The sequence below is a fragment of the Peromyscus californicus genome, unplaced genomic scaffold, assembly GCF_007827085.1.
Source record: "Peromyscus californicus insignis strain IS unplaced genomic scaffold, ASM782708v3 Scaffold_8__1_contigs__length_139910024, whole genome shotgun sequence".
Lineage (NCBI taxonomy): Eukaryota > Metazoa > Chordata > Mammalia > Rodentia > Cricetidae > Peromyscus > Peromyscus californicus.
In genome coordinates, this window is record NW_026294606.1 from 103749642 (window position 1) to 103762968 (window position 13327).

Here is a 13327-nt window from a genome sequence, read left to right on the forward strand (position 1 = left end):
CATGCAGCTTAAGTACAGTACAGTGCCTCTGGTGATCACGAGAACTGTCACGGGGGACACAGGTGTAAGGACACACGACAGCACGGAAAGGAAGGAGCCACTGAGGCCAAAACAGAAGTTCCCTCAGTGCAGGACAAAAGGTAGGACCGGGGTGGAGGGGGGGGGGGGGGGGTAAAGGAGACTGAGAAACTTAACTGTATGTGCAATCTTTTATCTTTTAATAGGTATTATATAACACACATATGTAAGATGTTTATGTTATGTGTAGGAGTACTCTGCCTGTGTGTATGTATGTGCACCATGTGCTTGCCTGGTGCCCATAGAGGCCAAAGGTGGCTTCCGATTCCCTAGAACTGGAGCCATGGGTGGTTGCTGGGAACTGAACCTGGGTCCTCTGGAGAAGCAACCAGTGCTCTTAAGCACTGAGCCCTCTCTCCAGCCCCAAAATCAGAGTTCTTATATTTATCTCAGTCTCTGAAACATTCTGTATGTCTGACCTTTTTTTCTCAGTAATCAACAATTTTCAGGGGGAATGAGAGTATACCGAATAGTTATAAATCAGGCTCTGGGGTCCGTGCTTTAGCAGAGGCTAAGGCACTACAAGTTGGAAACCCACTATTTATAGACTTTAAAAACAAAAGACTATTTTTAAAAATCTTGATGTCTGCTAGGGCTCTCTCTTCCCTAAGGCAACTGAAGTAAGGGTAGCTTTTGAACCAGCTTGCTCTCCTGAGCTTTGGTCTTTGGTCCAAACTCTAGACAATGAGACTTGGAGCCCCCACATGACTTTGTTACGGCGGATATAAACTAAGTGTCCTGAGCTACAACTAACAGCCCCAAACAAAATGCCACAGATAAATGCTACCTACCGAAAGCTCAGAAAGATCAAGGCCAGCTGAGAACAGAGGAGAAATAAGGGCTCAAAACTCCACCAAGGCCTTCGCCCTCCAGTCATCTGTAATTACAGCCCACTGTTTATGAACACCGGCCTCTGTTATTATGGTAGCTTTGTCTGTAGATCCAATTAGCCAGGTACCACCTGACCATTACAAGGTAAGCTATGTGAACTGTAAAAACCTGTCCAATGTGCATATAAAGAAAAATAACCACAACTAGGAAGTGAAGACAGACAGACTTCAGTCTGCTGAGTAAACCTACCACACAGGAGGTTGAGATAGATGCCAGAGTTTGAGGCTACCCTGGGCTATACCTCAAGACTCTACAAAATAAATAAGAGTCACTGATCCCCAAGTACTTACAACCTATTGGCTCGACTCAGGGTCTCACCATCAACATAATATAAGTAAGTACTGTGTTGAGTTCATATCCCCAACACACTACAGGAAGCTTGGAAAACCTGAACACAGAATGTGCTCCACTTCTGATTCAGAAACACAGAGAGGTGACTAATCACTCTTTCCAGCTAGTAATGAGGAAGTGTTTACAAACAAACAGAAAGACAGAGCAGGAGGGAGAAAGGGGAAGGAGGGAAAAGAGAAGAAAGAAAAGAAAATCAGGAAAAGGAGCCACTTTACGAGCCCAAGACAGGCAGGGGATTCAAACTCACTTATGTAACCATGGACTTCAGATCCCCTCGCCTCCAGGCCCTGAGTGCTGGGACGACAGACACAACCATCAAACCTGGTTTGTGAGAAGCTAGAGATGGAGTCCAGGGCCTCCTCTGCGCAGGGTGAGCACTCTATCCACTAAGCTACAGCCCTCACCCCAAAGTCATCCTTTCAAGTATAGACTTGCGCTGGGTTTTCCTGATTCGGAGCCAAGCTGCCATCACCTCTATCCCACTCCAGACCATTTCATCACCCCCAAATAAACCCTGTTCTGTCCACTATCAGCCCACCCTCCCTCCCCCAGCTCCTGGCAAACAGCAATCTATTTCTTTGTCACAGTGGATTTGCCTACTCCAGACAATTCGTACAAATGCAATCATGTGACCTTCGTGTGGCCTCTTGTGACTGCTTTCTTTCATAGGATGTTTTCAGGTCGCTGTAACATGTATCTTTCTTTTTGTGGCAGAATGTTGCTCCATTGTTTGGCTATACCTTTCACTTATCCATCTGGGTTGTCAGGACCAGTGGACTCATTGCTCTTTCTTCTTGTTTGTTTAGGTTCTTAATATTTATTTATTCATTTTTTTAGTTACTTGTATGTGTATATGCCTACGTGAGCGCTCATGTCCACCAAGCGCACAGAGGTGCTCTGGAACTAGATTTGCAGGCAGTTGTGAGCCACTGTGTGGTAACTGAACTGGGATCCTTTGGACCAGCAAGGGCTCTTCACCACTGAGGCATCTCTCCATCCAGTCCTGCTTATTGTTTTTCTCAGTGCTCAGGATGTAAGGACGGGGCCTGACCCACGCTAAGCAGACACCTCTAAGCAGCACTGAGCTACGCCGTCAGCCGGCATCCACCACTCTACTTCTGTGTGCTTTTTACTTTATTTTTTGTTTTCTAACAGGCCTCTAGCCTAGAATGTCCTCAAACTCTTTTATGGGGTGAGGATGATCTTGAACTCCTGATCCTCCTGCCTCTAGGAGAAAGTTCTGGGTTACTCTTGGCTACGTATTGGAATGAGGTTCCGGCCCACCTGGGCTAACTCAGAGAGAGAGAGAACACAGAGCTTTAAGCTCAGCACTCAGGAGGTAGGGACAGAAGGATCAGGATTTTAAGACCAGTCTCATTTACACAGTAAATCTGAGGCCAGCCTGGGCCACATGAGACCCTGTCTCAACAAAATAAAAAGAGAAGACTCCTTTAATCCCAGCACTGGGAAGGCAGAGGTAGGTAGATCTGTCAGTTCAAGGTTAGCCTGGTTTACAGAGAGAGTTCACACACACACACACACACACACACACACACACACACACACACACACACACACACACGAAAACGAAGACAAGTCAGCCTGGCCTAGTGACACAGGACTGTAACCTCAGGTTGAGGCAGGAGAATCACAAGTTCAGGGCTAGCCTATGCTACAACAGTGAGTTCAATGCCAGCCTGAGTAGCTGACTGAAACCGTCTCAAAAAAAAAAAAGGGGGGAGGCAGAGAAGCACTGGAGCTGTGGCTCAGAAGTACTGTGCTTGCCTGACATGCACAAGGCCCTGGGTTCAATTCCTAGCACCCCAAACAAGAGAGAAACAGGCAAGGCTTACTTGTAAGTAAAGACCAACCCTGTTTCTCTTCTGAAAGATGTGAAGGAGAAGAGCTTGTCCCAAAGATCTCTCCTTCCCTCCCCACCCTCAAGCTTGTCCAGATCTTTCCAACACACACACACGCTTCTTTCTTGGCCTCTTTCCACTGTCCAGCATTGAACTGCCTTCCATTCGCCAGAGGCCCAAATAGAAAAAGAATCAAACTTGGAAAACTTTGCCAAACAGCATGTAAAAACTGGAGGGGAGCTTTCTGCTGAAAGAGGCTTCCAGTACCAGCTGCCTCCACCATGCAGTCCCAGTTCAACCTGAGGAGATAAAGTAGTGTCCGTGAGGTGCACTGGAGAAAAGACCAGCATGTCTGACCAGATCAGGGCCCTGGATCTGTCTCCAAAACAATGCAGGCAACAACACTGCCAAGGCAACTGGAGACTGGAAAGTCTGAGGATGATGGGAAACAGCCCGCTTGGAGCAGACAGGCCCGACTGAGGCTGCACCTTCTGCCTCTGCCCTCATCATCAAAGCCCTCAAGGAACCACCCAGAAACAGAAGAACAGTAAGCACAGTAGAAGTATCACTTCTGACGTGATCGTCAACACCACCGCACAGATGCAGCACCCATCTTTAGAGAACTTTCTGGAACTATTAAGAAGCTTCTGGGTACTGCACAGCCTGTGGGCTGCCACGTGGATGATCATATGATGTCAGCAGCCGTGCAGCAGGATGCCCAGACAGTCAGGAAGCAACCAGAGGCCGGGCGGTGGTGAAACACACCTTTAATCACAGCATTAGGAAGGCAGAGGCAGGTGGATCTCTGGGTTCAAGACCAGCTTGATCTACAGAGTGAGTTCCAGGACGGCCTGGGCTACACAGAGAAATCCTATCTTGGGGGGGAGCGGGGTGGTGTGAGCAACAAGAAAAAAGATTTCAATGGGAAAAAAATCGTGGAAGGGAAACTATCAGCTAACAACAGAGATGGCAAAACAGACCTCAGGATGAACAGGACAGACAAGGCATGAGTGACCAAAGGAAGAGGCCTGCCCTGAGTCCAGAGACTTGGCACTGCCCAGCACTTATTACCACTCAAGCCACTGTTTCTAAGCTGAGGGCGGTGATGAGAACAGGAAGCTCACGACCTTCTAAACAGACTCCAGCTGGAATCTAAGGGAACAAGATCTTGGAGATTCCAGGGCCCATGCCAGTCCTAAGTTATGCAGGTACTGAAAAGCTCACTTGGGCCAGGCTGCTGAGATGGCTCAGCAGGAAACAGCGTTTGCTGCTAACACTGGGAATCTGAATTCCCTCCCACATGGTGGAAGGAAAGAAGGATTCCGGAAAGCTGTCCTCTCCATGTGTGCCACGGCCTCCACACATGTGCCTCAACATGCATGCACACACAATAAATAAACAAGCGTGGTTTTTTTTAAAGCAACAGCTTACTGAACTGATCACGATTTGAGTTGATGTTCATGAATCCACTATCTGACTGAGGAAAACTTCAGATCCCAAGATCAAGACTGAAATCCAATCACTCACCAGTCAGTGCGAGGTTGCATTTGTGTTAAATCTATATAATGGCAGGCTGCATGGGGGGGGGGGGGGGTCTACTACGCTCAACTTGTGTTTGGTGAAGCTGGTATTTTAAACTTTAAAAACCCACTTACTGTCCCGCCGCCTTTCTCTTTTCCAGCCTGGAAGGCTCCTAAACTGGTTGCCAACCCAGAAAGCCAGAGACTACTTAAGTCGGCACTCGAGCCAATCTCAGCCATACTACGAGGTAGCAGTTGGGAGAACAGCCTTCTCAACTACAGCAAAAGAAACCCATCAGCTTGTTGGTTGGTTTGTTTTTATGTGCATTGGTGTTTGGCCTGCATGAGGGTGTCAGGTGCCCTGGAACTGGAGTTACAGACAGTTGTGAAAAGGAAGAGACCCCAGTTCCGCATGACCCACAGCAGTGCTCAGCTGGCCTTCAGACGACTGAGATTTACTCTACAAGGTCAAGCACAGCAGCGGCACTCTTCTCGGACGTGTATTCACACTACTCTCAGGGTGACTTTGTCAGGTCTCAACTCCAGCCCACGAAGTAACAGCTCCCACGCTATCACCTCCTGAGCCTGCTTGTCACCAGACTTCCTCATCTGACTGCCCAGTATCTTCCCTTGGGCTTATACTAGGCCTTGCACAATGAATGTGAATGAAACTGAACCCAAGCCCTGACTACGCTACAGTCTCCCCCTATTTTTTTGTTTCCTGAGACAGGGTCTTATGGAGGCCAGGCTGATTCCAGAGGATAACTCTGACTGAACTTCTAACCCTCCTCCAGTCTCCACCTCAGGAATGCTGGGATTAGATGTGTGCCACCAGGTGTTTACGCAGTGCTGGGGATCAAACCCAGGCTTTACGCACATTAGGCAAGTACTCTATCAACTGGGCCACACCTCCAGCTCTCGTCCCCCATTTAATGACAACTCCATTTCTACTTGTTCATTCCTGACACTTGGAGTCACCTCTGACTGCTCTCATCCTCTCACAGTCCATATCCACGTCAACTCATCCACAAAGCCCACTGGCTGAGCTTCAAAACATATCCCAATGCATTTTTCACCGAGTGTGGCAATGCCCTCCTCATACCTTTTTTGCTTCTACTCTGGCTCCCTCTCTCCTCCACACAATCCCAGTGGGTCCGCCAAAAGGCAGGCTAGACTGTATCCATCCTCAGCTCAGATGCCTCCCTCCCTCATCCCATGAAAACCAACATCCACACAAAGGCCTGCGAGGCCTTCCCTGACCTGCCCAGTGTTTCCTCCCACACCCGACACCCTTCCAAACTCATTCTCTCCACCCACGACTCACTTACCCCCTCTCCAGCCACACTGTGTTCCTGGCTGGTCCCCAAACCTGCCAAAGGTGTTTCTCCTTCCAGGGTTTGACCTTGCTTATCCCGTCACCTACACCACTGTGACCTCAGTCACGTGACCCATGCCGGCTCCTCTTTGGGATCTTTATACAGGAACTAGCACACCTGTAATCCCGGCACCCAAGAGGCTAAGGTAGAACGGGGTGTCAATTTGAGGCTAGCCTGAGCTACAATATGAGTTCCAGAAAGCCTGAGCACTAAGCAAGTGTGAGACCTGCCTCCCAACCCCCAAAAAAGAAGTGCTAAGATTACAGGCATGAATAACTGTTCCCTAAAACTCATTTAATTATATTCTATTTAACATAATAAATATAAAATTTTACCATTTATAGCATGTATTTATAGATTACATTTATATGATTTTACTAGAATATAAAAACATCAGTGTAAGCCAGGCAGTGGTGGCACACCCTTTTAAACCCAGCACTCGGGAGGCAGAGGCAGGTGGACCTCTGTGAGTTTGAGGCCAGCCTGGTCTACAGAGCTGTGCAGCAAGGGCCACACAGAGAAACAATGGCTTGGGGAAAAAAAAAGTGTACCATTTCAGTTTTCATACTGATTCTTCAAAACCTGATGTATTTGACATTCACGGCTATACCAGGGATCGATGGTCCTATATGGTCAGTGGCCTCCGTACTGAATGGCCAAACTCCAGAACGATGCCTGTAATAACGTAGGAGTCTGCGAATGTCCACTGAAGGAAGGTATTTTCCTAGGGCAGAAGCGATGGTTTGAATGTGTTCCCCAAAGTATATGTGGTGGACATTTTACCCCCAGTGCAACAGGGATGGGAGGGGACCTTTAATCGATTAGGTCACGAGAGCTCCAGTGCTGACAGGACACAACAGCATCTGTCACCAAAGGCTCCTAGTCCTGTACGCATGCTCTCACCTTCTGTCATGGAAAGACACAGCAGGAAGGCCCTCCATCTCAGACTGCTCAGCATCACCCCCAAGACAAACTTCAACCGTTTATAAGTTATCCTGCTTGTGGGAGTCTGTTATGGCACCACAAAATGGACTGAAACAGTGTAGTAGTGCAGGCAGGATTTTCTCAACAAGGTCAGCGACACTGGACATTTACAATGTCTTTGCTGACCCTATTCTATTTTTTTCTACATGTCTTTTCTTTCTTTCTTGTAACTCAAGCTGTACCTGAACATCTGAACTTGTGAGCAATCCTCTTCCTTCTGCCTCGCAAGTGCTGGGATTACAGATATATGCCACTTATACCCACCCAAACAGCACACTTTTTATATTTGAGAACTATTTTTAAGTGACACTTTTTATTGCTTCTATGAATAAAAACTAATAGGTCTGGGAACAAAAAAGCCTATGTGGAAAAGATGGCTCATCAGGTAAAGGTGTTTGTCAGCAAGCCTGACAACTGGAGCTCCACTCCCAGGACCCACATGGTCGAAGGAGAGAACCAACTCCTCCAATTATGTATTAGTTCTGGAATCTAAAGTCAGCACTTCAGTAAGCCTCAGTTTCTTCCTCCGCAGAATGAGAGCCATGCATCCTTCACAGATCACAGGTTGAATGAGATGCTGGACCAGGCACAATGGTAATGAATGCCTGCAACCCCAGCACCTAGAAGGGAGAGCCAAGGGAGTCAACCGATCCTAAGTTCCTTAGCAACACAGCCAGTTCGAGGCTAGCCTAGGCTACACCTACCTTGTATCAAAAAGCCAAGAGACACAATGAGAGCCTGTCTCAAAAGAAAGAAAAGAAAGGTTGAACATAGTTTTAATTTAATTTTAATTTAACACAACTTTAATTCCAGCACTTGGGAGACAGAGGCAGGTGGGTCTTCGTGAGTTCTAGACCAGCCAGGGCTACATAAGGAACTTCATCTCGAATAAGTAAATAAATAACCAAAAAATAAAAATAAATGAGATTCTGGTATAAGTTTTTTGCAAATGGGAAAGTAATCACTAAGAGAAAGAGAGATGTGGTGGTGCAGGCCTACCATCCCTCAGGGGACAGAGACAAGAGAGGCTCAAGTTCAAGGCTGGCCTGAGCTACAGGAGTTCGAGGCCACCCAGGGAAACTTACTGAGATTCTTCTGTCTCAAAAGAAAAAGAAAAAAAATTACAAAATGAAGGGCATGGCTAACTCAGTGCAGGGTGCGAAGTTCAACAACAAAAACAAAATGAAAGAGAATGCCAAGCCAATCCCAGCCTGTCCCTCAGGCTCCTTGCTTTCCCACAGATCAGTAACACAGAGCAGAGCCAGCGCCACTGACCAGAGAAAGAGAGAAAACTTAAGGTCAAACCCCTTCTTCACCACATCCAGCAGTAGGACCTTTAAAAACTCCCTTATTTCTCAAACACTGACCAAGTACTCGCAACATACCAGGCGTGAGGCTAGTAGCCAAGGAAGCCACATAAAATAGGATCACTGCCCTTGAATGATTTACAGTCTATCAGGAAGATGAGTAAACAAGGAAGAAAACCAGAACAAGTCAAGCTGGGGCTGGAGAGATGGCTCAGCAGTTGAGAGCATTTACTGCTCTTCCAGAGGACCAAAGTTTAGTTCCCAGCACGAAAGTCCATCGGCTCACAACCACCTGTAGCTCTCTTCTGGCCTCTGTGGGTACCCACACCCTACATATGGCACACACACACACACACAGACAGGAACACGCACACACATAAATAAAAATAATTGTGTTTTAAGCCAACTCTCTTAGCTGTTTGTCCTCTGTGAAGTGGGAAGGACTTCTCAAGACTGCTACAAAAATTAACTTTCTTATGTTTGTCACAGACCCCGGAGTCTTCAATTCCTAATGTATTAATGCAAAGTACTTTTTTCCCCTAGTGACCCCTGAGTCTGGCTTCTGTCAACGTCCCATTTGAACCCTGGCTTCTTTTCACTGCATTCATAAAACTCATTTCACTTCTGCAAAGTTTAGTAAATGTAAAGGGAAAAAGGATGGCCTGTTGGTCTGTTTAGGTCATAATCGTGTAGCCCAGGCTGGCCTGGAACTTGCAGCCATCTTCATGCCTCAGCCTGGAGGATGAACAATCTTAAAATGGGTAATTTAACCTCAAAAAGTATGATCTAGGTCACAGTTCTAAGGAACACAACAGAAACTTCTCCGTCACCCCATCTAGTCACTGCTGGTCAAGATAAGAAGTCACGTGGTAAAGGAAACTGCGTAATTTAAGCCTAAGACGGAATGTCTAAAACAGTATCGGTAGACTTTCAACTGTCCAAGACTTAAAGCAGTCAATGCGTTGCTGAGGTAACGCTGGTCCAGGTCGCTGACAACAGTGGAGGTTGAAAGTCATGCTATGATCCCAGCAAAGCACCTACACGTCTTTAATTTTTTTTTTTTTTTTCTCTCGAAGATGAGCCGATTCGGGAGCATCTCAAAGAAAGATGATCTCAAGGGCTAGGCTCCCAACAAGTGGAAAACCCTATGCAAACAGGGCAAAGTGGGTGTGACCAGAGTCAGCCGATCAAGACTCGGGGATCCCTCCTGAAGTTTAAAAACTGAACGGGACCGAAATCAAAGTCTCAGGTCGCCATCATCTTCAAAGAGGACAGAAGGAAGAGACTCTCGGAATGGGGTCCAGGCCGCATCGTCCAGATTTTTTCTCCCTGTCGCTACAAGCCAGACGCCCACTCCCAGGCAGCCCCTTCCAGGGAGCTTGCGGGTCTCCCGGGCCGAGGTCGGGCCCCCTCCACAGACGCGGCTCCTCCGCACCGCAGGCGCCCCAGGCAGGGGGTCCCCTTCCGGAGGAGCCCGCAGCTGGCGACGCTCGCCGGGCCCAGCGCCCACCCGGCTCGGGCGCGAGCCGGGACACCCCTCCTCGGAGGCCGGAACCGCGCGCCAGGCCCCTCCCACAGGAAGCCGCCGCCCCCCGGCGCCCGCCCCGCGCCGCCCCCGGCCCCTCGCGCCGCCCGCCGCCCCCAGCCACCCCGCGCCGCCCGCTCGCCACCGAGCCCCCAGCGCCCGCGCCACCTACCTGCAGCGGCCACACCAGCGGCGCCTAACTCCGCTCCACTTCCGCCTTCCAGCGCCCGCACTCGGGCCGGGTCACGTGAGCGCGCGCGGTCACCTGACCCGGAAGAGGCTGGCCGGGGCGGGCAGGTGCGGACCACCTAAACCCGGGGCTGCGAGCTTTTGACCTACTGAGGTCCGGGTTGGAAAGGACCTCTTCCTCCTGGGCTGTGCCCGAGCAGACGCAGACACTGGAGGCTCACCGGGCACCAGGGGCTTTATTTATTCCTTTGGAAGTAGGTAGAGTTGTTTCCCTCCGTGTGTACGTATAGGTGGGAGATGACCATCCGGTCAGTTAGGTCAGCGAGTCTTTCGGGGAGTACTGGATAAAAAAAAAAAAAAATAGTATGCTAGCCGGACGGTGGTGGCGCTCGCCTTTAATCCCAGCATTTGGGAGGCAGAAGTAAGCAGATCTCTGTGAGTTCGAAGCCAGCCTGTTCTACAGCGTGAGTTCCAGGACAGCCAGGACCACACAGAGAAACCCTGTCTCGAAAAACAAACAGGCCAACAAAAAAAACTTGCTAACCAAAAAAACAGTATGCTCCCCCAAATTTGAGTGCTGGACAAACCGTGTAACTAATAACCACGTCCCCAAATTTGCAAGGGATGTATTGACCCCACAAAGGTATGCTGGTCAAACGTAAGCATCTCGTCTATTTGGTAATGTTGGCACCCTGTGCCAGCTGTATGTTAGACCTTGTTCTCAGTTCTAGAAGTATAAACGCCCTGGCCTTTGTAGAGCTTCTGTTCTTGTTCCAAGAAGAAAAAGTGGAAAAGGGGAGGCAGGGCGCCGCACACTTCAAAACTTCACCCAAGTCCAGTCTCCATTGGGAACCAACTCCCGTTTCCTTCCTGTGTGGAGTAAACTGGACCTTATGAATTAGCAAACAGGGCCTCTGTAACCCCGGCTGACCTGGAACTCAATGCTGTCCTCGGCCTCCTGATTCCTGGCATTGCGCGAGTGCCTCACCACAGCCTGGATGCAGAGACTTTCTGGGTTTTACAGGACTGAGGGTTGAACTCAGGACCTTGCTCTTACTCGTCAGGGGTGCTACTACTGACCTGTGTTGCCAGCCCTTTTGTTACCTTTCTAGTTTTTATTTGGAGCAGGGTCTTGCTTAAAGTGCTCTAACTGGCCTTGAACTTTTGGTTCTCTTACCTTAGCCTCTGAGTAGTTAGGATTACCAGCTTGTGCCGGTGAGGGGAGGAGACAGGTTGAATCATGGTTTCTTGTAACCTAGGCTGGCATCCACCTCCCAGCTGATTGTTCAGATAACAGATGCATGCCACCCACCTGGCTTTTTGTTGGTTTTTTTTTTTTTTTTTGAAAGGGGTGGTTAACTAAAATTTTTAATTTGTCATTAGTATTTTATTATATGGATGTTTTGCCGGCATCTACATCTGTGAACCACCTGGGTGTCTGGTGCCTTTGTTGTGGGGTATCTACCAGAGAAGACTGCTCAGACATGGGTCTAAGCCAATAGAAAGTCTTTATTAGCCAACTGGCAACTACCCTGGGTGTTCAGGATCAAGCAAGGTTAGTACATTTCGAGACTTTCCCAGAACTATGGATTTTAATGGATTAAGTCTTTTTTCATTTTGGAAAATGGTGTTGTCTACATGCTGAGTTTTATGGCCTGAATGGTACGTTCATCATGGAGTCAGTTGTGCCAAGGTCTGGGGGACCTACTAAGGTCTGAGGCCGATACATTCCCCACTGGTCTTAGTGAATGAATCAAATTGTGGACTTACCCTACTAAAGAGGTGTAGTTGGGTCAGGCAGTGGTGGCACATGCCTTTAATCCCAGCACTTGGAGGGCAGTAGTCGGATCTTTGTGAGTTCAAGGCCAGCCTGGTCAACAGAGCAAGTAGTTGGTACTAAGGACCATTAATTTTACTGAACTGATACAGAATTGGCCATATACTTTAAGATGCAGGGCCCTGCCATTAATCCATTCAGAATGAGAATTAAAGGTCCAGCCAGTGCTGATAGACCCAGGGGGTCTAAGAAAACAGACACTGGTATTAATTATTTGACTTATGTCTTTGTCTCTTTTTCCTTTTGAAGGTTTTCCTCAACCATGACAATTTTTTTTCTAATTACTCTTGATCAATTATCATAAAAACAACAGGTTTCTCTTTGTCTCCTGAGCAGTAAGTCTAAGCCTCTCCAATTTTGTAGGATCATTTCTGCAGGGTAATCCAACTTTTGTTTTAATTCAGAAATGGAAACTATTAATACCTCTAGGTCCTGATGAACCTGTCTACTGAGTTTGGAAAGCATCAGAAGAGGCACATTTAATCACCATTGGTACATGCCCACCAAGTAGTCTCAGGGCCCAGGAATATTGCTGTTGTGCAGGTGAGTTAACCCATTGAAAAGTGAGCATCAGCCGGGCGGTGGTGGTGCACACCTTTAATCCCAGCACTCAGGAGGCAGAGCCAGGCAGATCTCTGTGAGTTCGAGGCCGTCCTGGGCTACAGAGTGAGTTCCAGGAAAGGCGCAAAGCTACACAGAGAAACCCTGTCTGGGAGAGGGGGAACAAAAAAAAAAAAAACAAGAAAGAAAGAAAGAAAGAAAAGAAAAGTGGACATCAGAGTAAGGGAAAGTGCCTAGATGAGAGGTTTTGGACATTAGACAAGTTCCAGTCCCTTGTAAGTCCTCTAATATTAATTTGGGCTGCCCCCAGTCACAGTGAGTTTGTCAATCAATGGGCTGACAGTCTAACCAGTAAATCCTGGCTGATTTCTGGAAATAACTCTCTCCCCAGGGTCTCTTCCTGTGGCATAGAGTCTGATTCTCCAGGTTTTCCCTGTAAGGCCAAACTCTTTCTTAAGGAATTCTTCAGGAAGCCTCAGTTTCACAACTCTTAATTTTTGCAATGGAAATTCCCTGGTTCCTGGCAACTAGGGGGCCCAGCCTCAAGGCGTGCATAGAATCATAAACTGTATTCCTGTCTCAAAAGATAAACTCCCGTATCTTTAGTTTCTCCAGTATAACCAGAAGCTTAAACTGGGCACCAGGGAGTAAATAAGATAACCACATTAGTTATCACCTCCCCTGTATCTGTCGGTCTCAGGTCCCAGGTCTGGGCCTTAAGGTTTGGACCATAACCCTGTATTCATACCAAACATAAGACTCAGGAGCAGGGAGAAGGGCGGTGAGCAGAAGGGCCTGGGTCCCAATGAAACCTTAATTGTAATGGGTCCATAGCCCGGAGACTGTCTA

The 13327-nt window shown here is 48.0% G+C and overlaps 2 protein-coding genes across 3 annotated transcripts in view; one reads left to right on the forward strand and one right to left on the reverse strand.

Annotated features, from left to right (window-relative positions):
• The window catches only part of Wwp2 (WW domain containing E3 ubiquitin protein ligase 2), a 129231-nt gene extending 119055 nt beyond the window's left edge, over positions 1 to 10176 (reverse strand). The window contains exon 1 of the mRNA XM_052726749.1: positions 10064 to 10176. The gene's annotated coding sequence lies outside the window, so the exon portion shown is untranslated. The remainder of the gene's footprint in view (positions 1 to 10063) is intronic.
• Positions 10177 to 10206: 30 nt separating this feature from the next.
• The window catches only part of Nob1 (NIN1 (RPN12) binding protein 1 homolog), a 28285-nt gene continuing 25164 nt past the window's right edge, over positions 10207 to 13327 (forward strand). The window contains exon 1 of one of the 2 annotated variants that reach the window (XM_052726751.1): positions 10207 to 10334. Coding sequence is in view for 1 of the 2 variants with exons in the window: in XM_052726752.1 (XP_052582712.1) it covers position 10334 (1 nt within the window). In the remaining variant the exon portion in view is untranslated. The remainder of the gene's footprint in view (positions 10335 to 13327) is intronic. The other variant, XM_052726752.1, reaches the window with a different exon arrangement.